Consider the following 13353-nt stretch of genomic DNA (forward strand, 5'->3'; position numbering starts at 1 on the left):
AACTGACAGTGTCTGTCTGGAGGGGTGGAATGCGGCCTGCGCGGTCTGAACCTAAATGTTCCTTAATCGCCTGGAACCTTTCCGTATCGCTAATACTGTCCATGACAGACGGCTGACCTATCCCTACACTACCTACACGCTGGATGCGTGCCAAACCCAGGAGCCAGGGCCCTAAATAGACTCACACCCAAAATAGCTGCCAGGGTCACATGAGTGGCCAGCATTCAACTGGATCACTGCTCCAGTGACAAAGGAAACCATAGAGGAACCACATTTCTCTTGACTTCCTCTTCCTCTGCACTGGAGAGCGCCACCTGCAGTGGAGAAAACAGACTGCACCTGCCTACACCCCACACTTGAACAGCTAGTAAATACCCTAATCTTTTCCCTCGGTCACTGTTGCTCTAGTAATTTCTGTGGCCTAGTAGTGTGCAAACCAGAACTCCTCCAATCCATCCTACTCTGCTACTTAACCCCTCTACCTCCCCCCTCAGTTCTAAAATGCTTTCTTCTCTTGTCAATTGCTCCAATGGCCGCCAGTTATACAATGAATACAGTTCAAAGTCAAACCTACAAGCTGCCTTCTTCCTGGCTCATTTCTTCCCACTATCCCAATTGCAGCCTCCACTCTGTACATGACCTTCTCCCCTCCTGCACTCTTATCACATCTTCTTCACACTCTTGTCTTCATCTCTTTTCACACGCCTCTCTTCTTCTCTGGAATTCTCTTACACATGCTTTTTAGCACCCTCCAGACCTTCAAATGCACTTTAAATTCCCCTCTTTAATCTGAAGTGCTCTATTCTCTTCATTTACTAATCACACGCTACTTTCAACACTCAGAAGGCATATCCCTTATACCTTGTTTCAGCTCCTTACTCCTGGATATTGGAAACTCAAATGAACCACCATTGTAACCCCCTGCTCATGTGTTCCACCAATGTACCTCCTTTCTCCTCTGCACATCTGCCCCACCTCTGTACCCCCTGCTCCTCTGCCCCACCGCTGTAACCCTCTGCTCATCTGTCCCACCAATGTACCTCCTTTCTCCTCTACCCCAACAGTGAACCCTCCCTCTCATCCCTCACTACTGAATCACCTTCTCTTCTGTCCTAACACTGAACTCATCTGCTCATCTGCCACATCACTGTAACCCGCTTTCTCATCTGCCCCACCAATGTACCTCCTGCATATATGTCGCACCTCTGTACCCCCCTGCTCTTCTGCCTCACCTCGCCCCCCCCCGCTCTCCTGCCCCACCTCTGTTCCCCCTGCTCTCCTGCCCCACCACTTTAACCCCCTGCTCATCTGCCCCACCAATACACCTCCTTTCACCTCTGCCCCATTGCTCTACCCCCCTGCTTTCCTGCCCCAACACTGAACCCCCCTGCTGATCTGGCCCATCACTGTACCCCCCTGCTCTTCTGTCCCACTGCTGAACCCCCTTCTCATCTCTTCCACCACTGTACCTCTCTGCACATCTGCCCCACCGCTGTACCCTCCTGCTCTTCTGTTCCCCTTCTGAACCCCTCCTGCTCATTTTTCCCACCACTGTACTCTCCTGCTCATCTGCTCCACTGTTGTACCCTCCTCTCATCTATGATATGCGTGATATGCAGAGTGATGAAAGGAAGCAGAGATGAGACACATCTACCTGTCTTGGCACACTCATCCTGCTGATCCACCTCTAGCATCCAGCCCACGTGCTTGTATGTGATGTTACATACAAGCATGTAGAATGGATCTTCAATGATAAGCTCAGGTCAGGGGCATTTTCTGAAAGCAGTGGGCCTGTGTGCAGGATCATAAATTGGGCCCCTGCAGATGAGAAAAAGTGGTTGGGTGTGATTTTCATTGTGCTGAGTACTGGCTGTGGCTTAAAGGGACGCAGAATGCAGGGGGGATCAGTAATAAGTGACTCAAAGGTTCAGGAATAATTTCAACAAAGTTCCCAGAAGTTCAACAGTAATTCCACAAACTGTCACCCGATTGTGGTTTTTTCAATCACAGTGAAATCTCTTCTTTCTGCGATTGGTAGTGGCAATCAAGCGAGTCATCTTCCTCTAGATGGTGGACAGGGCTAGCAGGACTGTGATTGGCTTTAGCAGTGGCCAAGACAGTCCTCCTTCTCCTGGAAACCAGCTCGTATCTTCGCATCACTCCACTGTGCACTACTCCCATTTACATACCGTATTATTTACAGGTTCTTGTTGTAGTAGGTTATAGGGTATTGGTATAATTGGAAGAAGGTTTGCAAATATAGATTTAGGGTGTACATAGATATTTGCAAACCTTCCTCCAATTATACCAATACTCCATAACTTATTACTCTCCCTTTGGCATGAGTGGAAAAAAATGCCAATGCATCTGGTGTGAATGGACCTAATACATTCCATTCAAATAGAAGGTCTTGACGAAATTTCCAGGGGTTTTGCATGAAATTAGCCCACTCAACGATGGCAAGAAAGAATGTTAAAACGACTTTTTAGATATCCTGTACAAATGTGTGAATGAAAATCTAACTGTGTATGGCCAGCTTTATTCCACTTATTTAATTTGATGAAGTGACAAGTACCTCACCTATTTTTATCTTTTGTATCACTTGATCCTTCTTTTTAGATTGTAAGCTCTAAAGAGCAGGGCCCGCTGATGCCTTTTTTTATTGAACTGTATTGTCTCTCTCCATTTTGTAAAGGGCTTCACAAACTGTTGGCATTATATAAATCCTGTATAAAACGGCCTACACATTGCACCTGCGCTGGCACTATTTCTTATTCTCTCTTCACGTGTGTCCCCTGCACCCGTATGCTGTATGTGTTTTCTTTTCACTCAGGAAGCTAGGGTGTGTATCTTTTGGCCTACCCTGAAGTCTAGGGATAAGGATGCATGGCCATGGGGTTCCTTCCTCCCCTGTGTTGGGGGGCCTCTCTTTGGGAGAGTACCTCACCTAGTACTCGTTGGTCAGCAACGGCTGATCACGAGGAGGGGGTCTGCTGAGCCTTTTCTTTTGGCCAGGTGGACCTGACTCTGCCTTACCCCCATCAGGAGCCTTGCACCCCAGGGGAGTCACAGAAAGGTCCTTCTTCTTCGGGGAGGGGGACCATACGACACTCCCTAAGTGCACTTTTGTTGTGTGTGTTCACATTAAAGTGGTTGTAAAGCCGCTATCATACTATCATACCATCGGCTCTAATAAATAAATAAATAAATAAGGATATGAGCCACATGGTATGTGTTCTATAAAAAAGATGCCAATTTCCACCTTCTTTCAGAGCATCTCCCAGCACTCACGTGACTCTTTGTCTCTCTCTCCTCCTGGGTTGACAGCTCCAGATACTGTGTACACCGCCTGCACTGTATTAGAAACTGTACAATGGCTGCACTGTATTGTATACTGTGTACACCACCAGAAGTGTTGCTTTAGCAGTGTGTTTGGGGTCATTGTCCTGCTGGAAGGCGAACCTCCATCCTAGCCTCAAATCACACACAGAGTGGTACAGGTTTTGCTCAAGAATATCCCTGTATTTAGCACCATCCATCGCTCCCTCAACTCTGATCAGTTTCCCAGTCCCGACTGCTGAAAAACATCTCCACAGCTTGATGCTGCCACCACCATGTTTCACTGTGGGGATGGTGTTCTTTGGGTGATGTGATGTGTTGGGTTTGCGCCAGACATAGTGTTTTCTTTGATAGCCAAAAAGTTCAATTTAATCTCATCAAACCAGAGCACCTTCCTCCATACATTTTGGGAGTCTCCCACATGCCTTTTCGCAAACTCAAAACGTGCCATTTTGTTTTTTGCTGAAAGTAATGGCTTTCTTCTGGCCACTCTGACATAAAGCCCAACTCTATGGAGTGTACGGCTTATTGTTGTCCTATGTATAGATACTCCAGTCTCTGCTGTGGAACTCCGCAGCTCCTCCAGGGTTACCTTAGGTCTCTGTGCTGCCTCTCTGATTAATGCCCTCCTTGCCTGGTCCCTGAGTTTTGGTGTGTGGCCGTCTCTTGGCAGGTTTGCTGTTATGCCATGTTCTTTCCATTTGGTTATGATAGATTTGATGGTCCTCCTAGGGATCATCAAAGATTTGGTTATTTTTTTACAACCTAACTCTGACTTGTACTTCTCAACAACATTGTCCCTTACTTGTTTGGAGAGTTTCTTGGTCTTCATGGCAGTGTTTGGTTAGTGGTGCCTCTTGCTTAGGTATTGCAGCCTTTGGGCCCTTTCAAAAAGGTGTGTATATGTAATGACAGATCATGTGACACTTAGATTGCACACAGGTGGACATCATTTCACTAGTTATGTGACTTCTGAAGGTAATTGGTTGCACCAGAGCTTTTTAAGGGGTTCATAACAAAGGGGTGAATATATACGTACGTGCCAATTGTCAGTTTTTTATTTCTGAAAAATTGTTTTATGTATATATTTTCCTAATTTTACTTCACCAACTTAGACTATTGTTTTATGATCCATCACATATAATTCAGATTAAAAAAAACATTGAACTAAAGGCTGTAATGTAACAAAATTGGTAAAAAGCCAAGGGGGTGAATACTTTTGCAAGGCACGGTATATAATAATAATAATTCTAGGAATTCACAGAGAATCTCGTACCTATGGCTATAAACATGAAAGGTTGGTGCATCTCTATTGTGCTATAGAGAATGTGGCCCCAGGCTAGGGGACGATGAGTAGTAGGAGCACACCGCTATCCCTCGTCGTATCTCATGACTGACAGGCGCCTCAGGCCGAGGACACTGATGTCTGTCTGAGAGGAAATTATAATCAGTTAAAGTTCTGAAATAATAACATGCCAGAAAGAGAAGAACCGCTAATCTGTCCCCCGTCTAGGTAAAACAAACCCAAACCCGGCTGTGTATGTCATGCTCCACTGATTCTTCTGTAATTGTAGGACATGGCAGGAAGTTGTATGATGGCTCTAGTAAGGAGGGGGGGGGGGGAAGGTGAAAGTAAACTTTTCTTTGCATTGATTTGCATTTGGCTGTGTGCTTTTCTCTCTCTGTTGTGGAGTTTGCCTTTTTAGTCTATTGCCAAGCAACCAGATTGTAAAAGTACAACAGGCAGTGTGTGAGGAAAGCATGCACCCAGCTCTCCCCAACCCTCACTGGTTTCTCCATAGGAGCTGGCTGAAGGATCCAACGTTGCCCTGGGCCCCTCTCTTCAGGGAGAGGGGCAACTCAGCGCCAAAGAGTCGGGGGGCAGCCGGGACAGAGGAACTGCTGAGCAAAATTTTGGTGCTAAACGGCTGGAGAAAGGAGGGAAAGTTGAAAAAAGGAAGAGGAGGAGGAGTGCCCCACTGCTTGAACCTCACTTCTCCGCTTAAGGTTTGCCTGACATTCCTTTTCACTAGTCTAGTGCTTAGCAGCATTCATCCCCCTTCCTTCCCATTGTATGGAGTTACCAATTCCTAAACTTTCCCATTCATCGCCCATTCACCAGTGGATCTGCTAGGCCTGCACTTGCACAGAGAATTTTCATCTCCCCTGCTACCCTCTTAGTTGTAAAATTTGCAAATTTGCTGTGTCCTTCTAATTGTACATTAATTGCCCGGGTGTTTAAAAGATTGGTGTCTTAGAAGTCATAAGTTGTTAATCACTTAAGGACCCAGCCTTTTTCTTAAATGTGTTCTTTACTAGTAAAAATCTGTATTTTTTTATAGAAAATGACTTAGAACCCCCAAACATGATATATTTTTTAGCAGAGACCCTAGAGAATAAAATGACGAGCGTTGCAATTTTTTATGTCACACGCGGTTTTTCAAACGTAAAATTTTATTGCAAAAAGAACACAGTAAATAAACCCAAGATGATGTTGCGCCCAGTAAATAGATGCCAAACATTTCACAATTTAAAAACTGGGCACACCCGCACAGCAGCAACAAACAACGGAAATTTTTCTATCCATAGGCGACACTTTAAAAGCCTTTACAGCTTACTACTTTTATATCTACAGAGGCGGTCTAGTGCTAGAATTACTGCCCATGATCTGACATTCACGGCAATACTTTACATGTGTGGGACAATCTCTGTTTGTGTGCATGTCACCTTTGCGCTAGCACGGGGGGGGGGGGCACTTTAATTTTTTTTCTTTATTATTAATTTATTATTATTATTTTTTTTACTTTTACACTGTTGTTTTTTTTATATCACTTTTATTGCTGTCACAAGGAATGTAAACATCCTTGTGACAGCAATAGGGACCTGACAGGTACTCTTTATGGAGGGATCTGGGGTCAAAAAGACCCCAGATCCCTTGTTTGACCTTTAAAACAGAGAGGTGATAAGGGCGCTCTGGTGGAGGTGGGTAGCTGGTCAGAGGGATGATAGTGATGAGATGGCACTTCTGGCAGCACTTTGGTTAGAGGAGAAGCAACTCTGAAGATATAAAAAAGGAAAAGAAAGGCGCCTCTAAGTGCAGTATGTAAAATTTAATAGAGTGCACAAAGGGTTAAAAGCACTTACAAGATTGTTGAGTGTTAAAAGACATGATAAAATCAGGAGTCCTCATCTGTGGCATGTGTCCATCCTCAGCACGGTGGTAGAGAGCAGTGTAGAGCCGTCCAGCAGCTGTAATGCGTTCTCATGCGTGTTGAAAAGAGGAGGCAGCAGGGAAGCCTGTATTCACACAAGGCTGATGGTGTCAGTGGAGAGAAGGGGGCGGTAACGCGTTTCGGAGCATGTGCGGCTCCTTCGTCAGACCTACGCCCACACTCCTCAAGCTGGCTTATAAATGGTGAGGGGGAGGAGCAAGGGGAGGAGTGTGGGCAGATACTAAATACACAATGATAAGGGAAGTGACAGATGTATTATGAGGACGGCCAAGACGACCGTGCACTCGCAAAATGGATTATTAACGTCAGTGCTATATACAATGAAGTCCTGAAGGAATTTGAAACAGGGGTACAGGGCACAGATGTCAGTGATTAAATTAACAATAATAAATAAATAAATAAATATACATATATTTATTTATTTATTTATTATTGTTAATTTAATCACTGACATCTGTGCCCTGTACCCCTGTTTCAAATTCCTTCAGGACTTCATTGTATATAGCACTGACGTTAATAATCCATTTTGCGAGTGCACGGTCGTCTTGGCCGTCCTCATAATACATCTGTCACTTCCCTTATCATTGTGTATTTAGTATCTGCCCACACTCCTCCCCTTGCTCCTCCCCCTCACCATTTATAAGCCAGCTTGAGGAGTGTGGGCGTAGGTCTGACGAAGGAGCCGCACATGCTCCGAAACGCGTTACCGCCCCCTTCTCTCCACTGACACCATCAGCCTTGTGTGAATACAGGCTTCCCTGCTGCCTCCTCTTTTCAACACGCATGAGAACGCATTACAGCTGCTGGACGGCTCTACACTGCTCTCTACCACCGTGCTGAGGATGGACACATACCACAGATGAGGACTCCTGATTTTATCATGTCTTTTAACACTCAACAATCTTGTAAGTGCTTTTAACCCTTTGTGCACTCTATTAAATTTTACATACTGCACTTAGAGGCGCCTTTCTTTTCCTTTTTTTTTCCCTTGTTTGACCTTGAAAGCATTCAAAATGGCAAGATTGGCGGTTTAAATACTTTGGAGTTTCAAAAAATGCCGCCGATGACAGCCAGGTAAACCGGAAGTGATGTCATGTCTTCGCCTCCGGGTTACCATAGCGGAGACCCGTAAAAAGCCGATTATGGCTTTGTATGGGTCTCCAGCCAGCCGGCAGATGTGCCAGCTGGTAGCTCAGGTCTCCCGGTGGGAAAGGAGATCCCAAGACAGCCGCTGCTTGTAATAGCAACCGAGTGGCTAGTTAGCCACTCCAGTTGCTATTACAAGAGAGCTGACCGTTGGCTCTAAAAAACAGTATTGGGGTGATGCCTGAAGCTGTAGGCGTCACTCCGTTACAACCGCTTGAAGTCAAATGACGTACCAGGTATGTGATTTGGTGACAAGTGGTTAAGTTATAAGCTGTTTAAGTGACACTTAAAAAAAATTATATTCAAGTGCGTATACTTAACTCAAAAAGTCCCTTCTATTGCTCTCGGCCTCCTCTAAATTCTTTTTTTACTGCTGTGATCTGACGTACTGTTATAGGGTGGTTACGTTTGTTCTCTATGGTCCCACTGTATGTAGGAACATAGCCACCGTCTCTTGCACGTTCCCAAGATGGACTATGGGTAGTGTAGTGTACATATTGCAGTACACATGACCCGGAACTCCGGAACTAATGTGCACTGCTCATTCCAAACAAACTGAAGTGAGGGGGAAACAGAGAGGTTTGGAAGCTCATTGAGGACTTAATACGTATATATGTATATATATATATATATATATATATACACATATACACAAATGTTTCCCTTTCATTCTGTCTAAACTGAATGAGTTGTTTTACAAGGTGAGGGTTCACATATACTTTAACGGGGCAGTTGGGGAGCAGTAAAAATGCAGGCAGGTTGCAGCACGGCGTGTTATTGCCCCCTATAAAAGGCGACAGGGGGCATCATTTTTGCTGCACCATGAAAGAAAACATTGCAGCCGCAGCAAGAATACAACCCTGTCCACCTGCCCTTGCAACTTAAGGGTGGTAATCTGAGGGAAAAAACACACAGCTCAACTGCTTATTTATACTGCCTCCCAACCAAAGCTGTAAAATGAGCCTATATCAGAAAAAGCTGGAACACAACATAGAAGCACCCCACACACATATTGTACCTTATTGGCCATTTCACTGAAGACAGATGCTTAGCAGTGGAGGTACCACATACAGCATGATAGAGGAAACCAGAGCACCAACGTTGTAATTACAAGGCTGTTTTATGTAGAATAAAACAAGAAGGCGGGGGGCCGACATTTCAAAGCCACGTGGGACCCTTTTCTGAACATAACTTTTTGTAAATTAAAAAAGCATTATCTTTACAACAGTGGTGTGCTGGCTTCTCCTATAATGCTAACTAAGGGCATACTTACATTAGGAATTTCATATCCTGCCTAAGCATATTAGACCTTCAAAGTCCATTTTGTTTGACTAGTCTAATCTCTCTGTACTAATGTTCAGCACTCTTCAGCATACCGTGCCCTGGTGTGCTTGAAGAGGTGGGCCTGAGCATGGTTCATTTGAACTTGGGCATGGGTCACTTTGGTTCTTACCAGTAAAGATGACGTATTCGTGTTCTGGCCCAGCACAATTTGAGCATAGGAAGGTTGTGGGGAAGTGAGGATGAAGACAATCATTATCTTTACAGCTTTGGTGTGCTGGCTTCTCCTATAATGCATTCTAAGGGCTTACTCACACTAGGCACTCCGTACCTGAGCATGTTTGACCCCCAGAGTCCAGTTCATTTGACTACTAGTGTGATCTCTCTGTACTGTGCCCATGCATGGTTCGGCATACCATGCCCTGGTGCACTTGAATGGGTGAGCCTGAGCATGGTTCAGTTTGACTTTGGCATGATTCACTTTGGTTCTTGACAAAAGAGATGACAGAACAGAAGTGTGTTCTGGCCTGGCACAATTTAAGTGCAGGAGCGAGGATGGGGGACGATCATGCTTGGGCACAGAAGATGGCATAAAAAGAACAGCTGGAGACTAGTCTCTGTGTTTTTCCAGCATGCTGGGAAATATGTTCACCTGATGGTGAATGTGGAGTAAATCAAGTCATGTACCCTACAGATGCCAATCCACTATAAATTAGTGGGTTGGCATCTGTAGCAAAAAACGTTTTATGTACTGGTGGTCACATATATTGTATTAATATTGCTGTACAAACAACAAAAAGACAAAGGGGGGGAATGCCTAGTGCATTAATTCCAGCACTTTATTGAGGGATAAAAGAAACTAATTCTACTCACAAATCCAGTGTGTAAAATAGCATTGTATATAACCCAGGAACCAGAGGCAAGTCCATTATTGAACTCCTTAGGTTCAAGTGGATAATAGTACCAGCTGACGTGTTTTGGGGGGACATGTCCCTTTCTTCATAGAAGAACTGTGCAGTTACAAGATTCCACAATCTTAAGGGGGCTGCAGCACCTAGATCAGGGGTCTTCAACATTTCTAAACAAAGGGTCAGTTTAATGCCACATACACACGATTGGATGGTTTTTCCGACGGAATTCCGCTCAAGCTTGGCTTGCATACACACGGTCACACAAAAGTTCTCTGAACTTTCGACTGTCAAGAACGCGGTGACGTACAACACGTACGACGGCACTAGAAAAGGGAAGTTCCATACAAAGTGCGCCTTTGGGCTCCTTCTGCTAATCCAGACCGAGCGCTTCCGTCTCGTACTTGATTCTGAGCATGCATGGTTTTTTGCACGTCGGAATATGCATACAGATGAACGGAATTTCCGATAGGAACTTTTTCCGACTGAAAAATAGAGAACCTACTCTCAAACTTTTGCTGGCAGAAATTCCACCAGCAAAAGTCAGATGGAGCATATACACGGACTTTTGCTGGCAGAATTTCCGATTGTGTGTACGCGACATAAGACTTTAGGGAGAGCTGTGCTGTTGCTATTGGGGGGAGAAGAGATGCTGATGTCGGTGGGAAAAAATAATGCCCCATCGTTTGTTTCAGTGGGAGTAATTGTGCCCCATCATTGGTGTTAGTGGGAGTAATGCTGCCCCATCATTTGTGTCATTGAGAGGATTTATGCTCCATCATTGGTGTCATCGGGCCCCATTGTTGGTGTCATTGGGAGAAATTGTGCCCCCTCGTTCGTGTCATTGGGAGGTGTTGTGCTCCATTATTGGTGTCATTGGGATGAATTATGCCCCTTCATTGGTGTCAGTGGTGGTGGTGGTGGTGGTGGTGGTGGGGGGGGGAATAATGCCCTTGTGTTGGTATCAATGGATGAAATAGTGTCCCAAGAGCGGAATAAAGGCAAGCAAAGGGATTCTGGCGAATCTGGCCCCTGGGCACAGTTTGGAGACCACTGGTCTAGATCATGCAGACCTGATTGCATAGTGGTCACCATTATCAGAAGTACTATGTTCAGCTGCTCTGGGAACTCTTAGCACTGTTGTGTCAAGTTTCTATTACCTTATGTCAAATTAACATTGCTGTACATAAGACAAGCCTGTACGCATTTGCTCACACGTGTAAAACGTGCATACTTTACATATTTATCCTCATGTACATAAACGTACACATTACCAGGTGAGATACCAGCAAACATGGAATGGATGTTGTCAGCAGTATATCGGTATAGCTCTATGATAGATGTCTGCCAGAGATGTTTTCTACCAAGTGGGGTCACCAAAGTAATATTTCTCAGCCGCATCCTGTTATGTTGAACTGGTCTTCATCCATGTTGAGATAAATATTCTGCGTGTGTATATATTATACTCTCCTCTTACAAAGTAATAGGATACAGCTGAGAAATTTAATGACCATGGTCACAGTGTTCCATAAGCCCCCCCATGACAAATACACTGATAGACTTAGTTTGTATGTACGCTCTGGGAGCCATTGTGCATCAGATGTCATTATGTTGAACCTGTGTTTTGCCCATCCAGTGCAAAGCAAGAGGTTCAATGTAATGCCCCCTTCCCTGACTGCTTACAATTATCTCCTTATTGCTCTGTTCACACATGACTTTGAGCTTACAGAGGGCTGAGGACTCTCCCTGCCTTCATATGATGGTGCTGGATGCAAAAGTGGGAAATTGCTAAGCACCAGCATCAGGGCCGTGCCAGGGGCAGATGCCGCCTGATGCAGCCATTTGTGCCACCCTCTTCATCCAAGCAATAATGCTGTACTGCTCAGGGGGTGAACATACATCAGGCTGAACATTCCCAGTATGGGCACTCCAGCCTCGTTGTTGCCACCCACCGTTCCCCCAGGCCCCATTCACACCTAAGCTTTTGTAGCTCTAAGGAAAATCAATTATTCTTTATGGAGATGGTTCACATCTCCATTCCAAGTTACCTGAAGCCAAATGCTTGAAGTTCAAAAAAGTTTGGAACTAGCGGTACTTTTGTAGCTCCATTTCGGCAAATTGGTGCATTTTTTTGTGTTTTTTTCTCTATAGAAATACATTGAAACACACAATTCCCCATGTTTTTGAAAGCTTTAGCACATTATGTGGCAAGTTCTTGGAGTGTTTTGTGCTGGTTGTTAGGAGGCAGGACCTGCCAGCATCCTAACAACCAGTGACTCATCCCTGCTGTCAGCCAACAGGAATGAGTCAACTGTTGTTAATTACCACTACTCATTCAGCAAAAAAATGACAAAAGTAACAAAAAACAAAAAGTCCTTTATAAAAAATAAAAAAAATAAAATAAACATGTCTCCCGATGTAAATCCATTGGCAATCATGATGAACACAGACTTCTGACCTACATGAAAAAAAAAAAACCTACTGCCCTGCAAACATGTCCACTCCTGTCACTTGTCACTTGCCTAATGACAGCGACTTTCCCCCTGCTAAATAACAGTAGGGGTGGGGTCACCCAGTGATGTCACCCCACCCCCATGATGTCACTCCAGAGACCCCGCCCCATGCCTGCTCCTTAACCGATGAGTCACTGGTTGGGAAGTTGGCGGTTGCTGGCTCCTTAAAATGACAAAGCTCAAAAACGCTTAAAAAGGTTGTATAAAGAGGCTTAAAAACATGCATAAAAATGCGCTATAAAAATGCTAAAAAAAATGCGGTGTGAATGCAGCATGGGTATCTCCAGAGGTGGCCACCTCAATCGGCCTCATAGGCAGCACTGCTCTGACTATCACTTAAGCCTGGTACACACTATCAGATTATCGGACGTATAATCGCCATGCTAGTCTCATATCGAAAGTGAAGAGGTTACTCAACTTACTAAAATTCTCGTATGACCGAATACAACTTCGGAAGTGATATAATGTGTTGAATTGTTTTGTAATGTATTCTTTTGTTTCTGAGCATAGTCTTGCTCTTACGTTTTTTTTTTCCGAAAAAAATGTGCTGATTAAACGAAAATAGGACTTTGTGTTCACGTATGGTAAACATTTTATAGCCTGCACCTTCAGGTTTTGTCGTCCGTAACGTTGGAATCGCCTGTCGAGAGCACTATACTAACAATCAGATAGTCGACCGATCGTTTGTCGTACAAAGTTTTACTTCCGATTTTCTTATCGTGTGTACGAAGAAGAAGACAGGGAATCATATGCTCACCATACCCAGAAGTTTCAGGTAGTTCTTTTTGCTATATCCAGTGGCAGGGAGTGAAGGAAAGATGAGTAAAGGCAGCCGCCCAGGCCAGCATTAAAGGGAACCTGTTTCATTTACCTCCATGGGTGAAGCACAAGTCTTCTTTAACTTTAGGCACACAACGGTGTGAAAAAGGAGAG

General features: G+C 44.6%; 1 protein-coding gene across 2 annotated transcripts in view; it reads left to right on the forward strand.

Moving 5' to 3' along the window:
- LOC141148841 (ankyrin repeat and fibronectin type-III domain-containing protein 1-like) overlaps window positions 1-13353 on the forward strand; it is a 582481-nt gene that overhangs the window by 237009 nt on the left and 332119 nt on the right. The window contains exon 1 of one of the 2 annotated variants that reach the window (XM_073636628.1): window positions 5069-5346. The exons of the other annotated variant lie outside the window; for it this stretch is intronic. Within the exon in view, the coding sequence (XP_073492729.1) occupies window positions 5101-5346 (246 nt within the window). The 5' untranslated portion in view covers window positions 5069-5100. Of the gene's footprint in view, window positions 1-5068; window positions 5347-13353 lie in introns of those variants that run through there. 2 annotated transcript variants of the gene reach the window in all.

Source organism: Aquarana catesbeiana, linkage group LG06 (assembly GCF_042186555.1).
Source record: "Aquarana catesbeiana isolate 2022-GZ linkage group LG06, ASM4218655v1, whole genome shotgun sequence".
Lineage (NCBI taxonomy): Eukaryota > Metazoa > Chordata > Amphibia > Anura > Ranidae > Aquarana > Aquarana catesbeiana.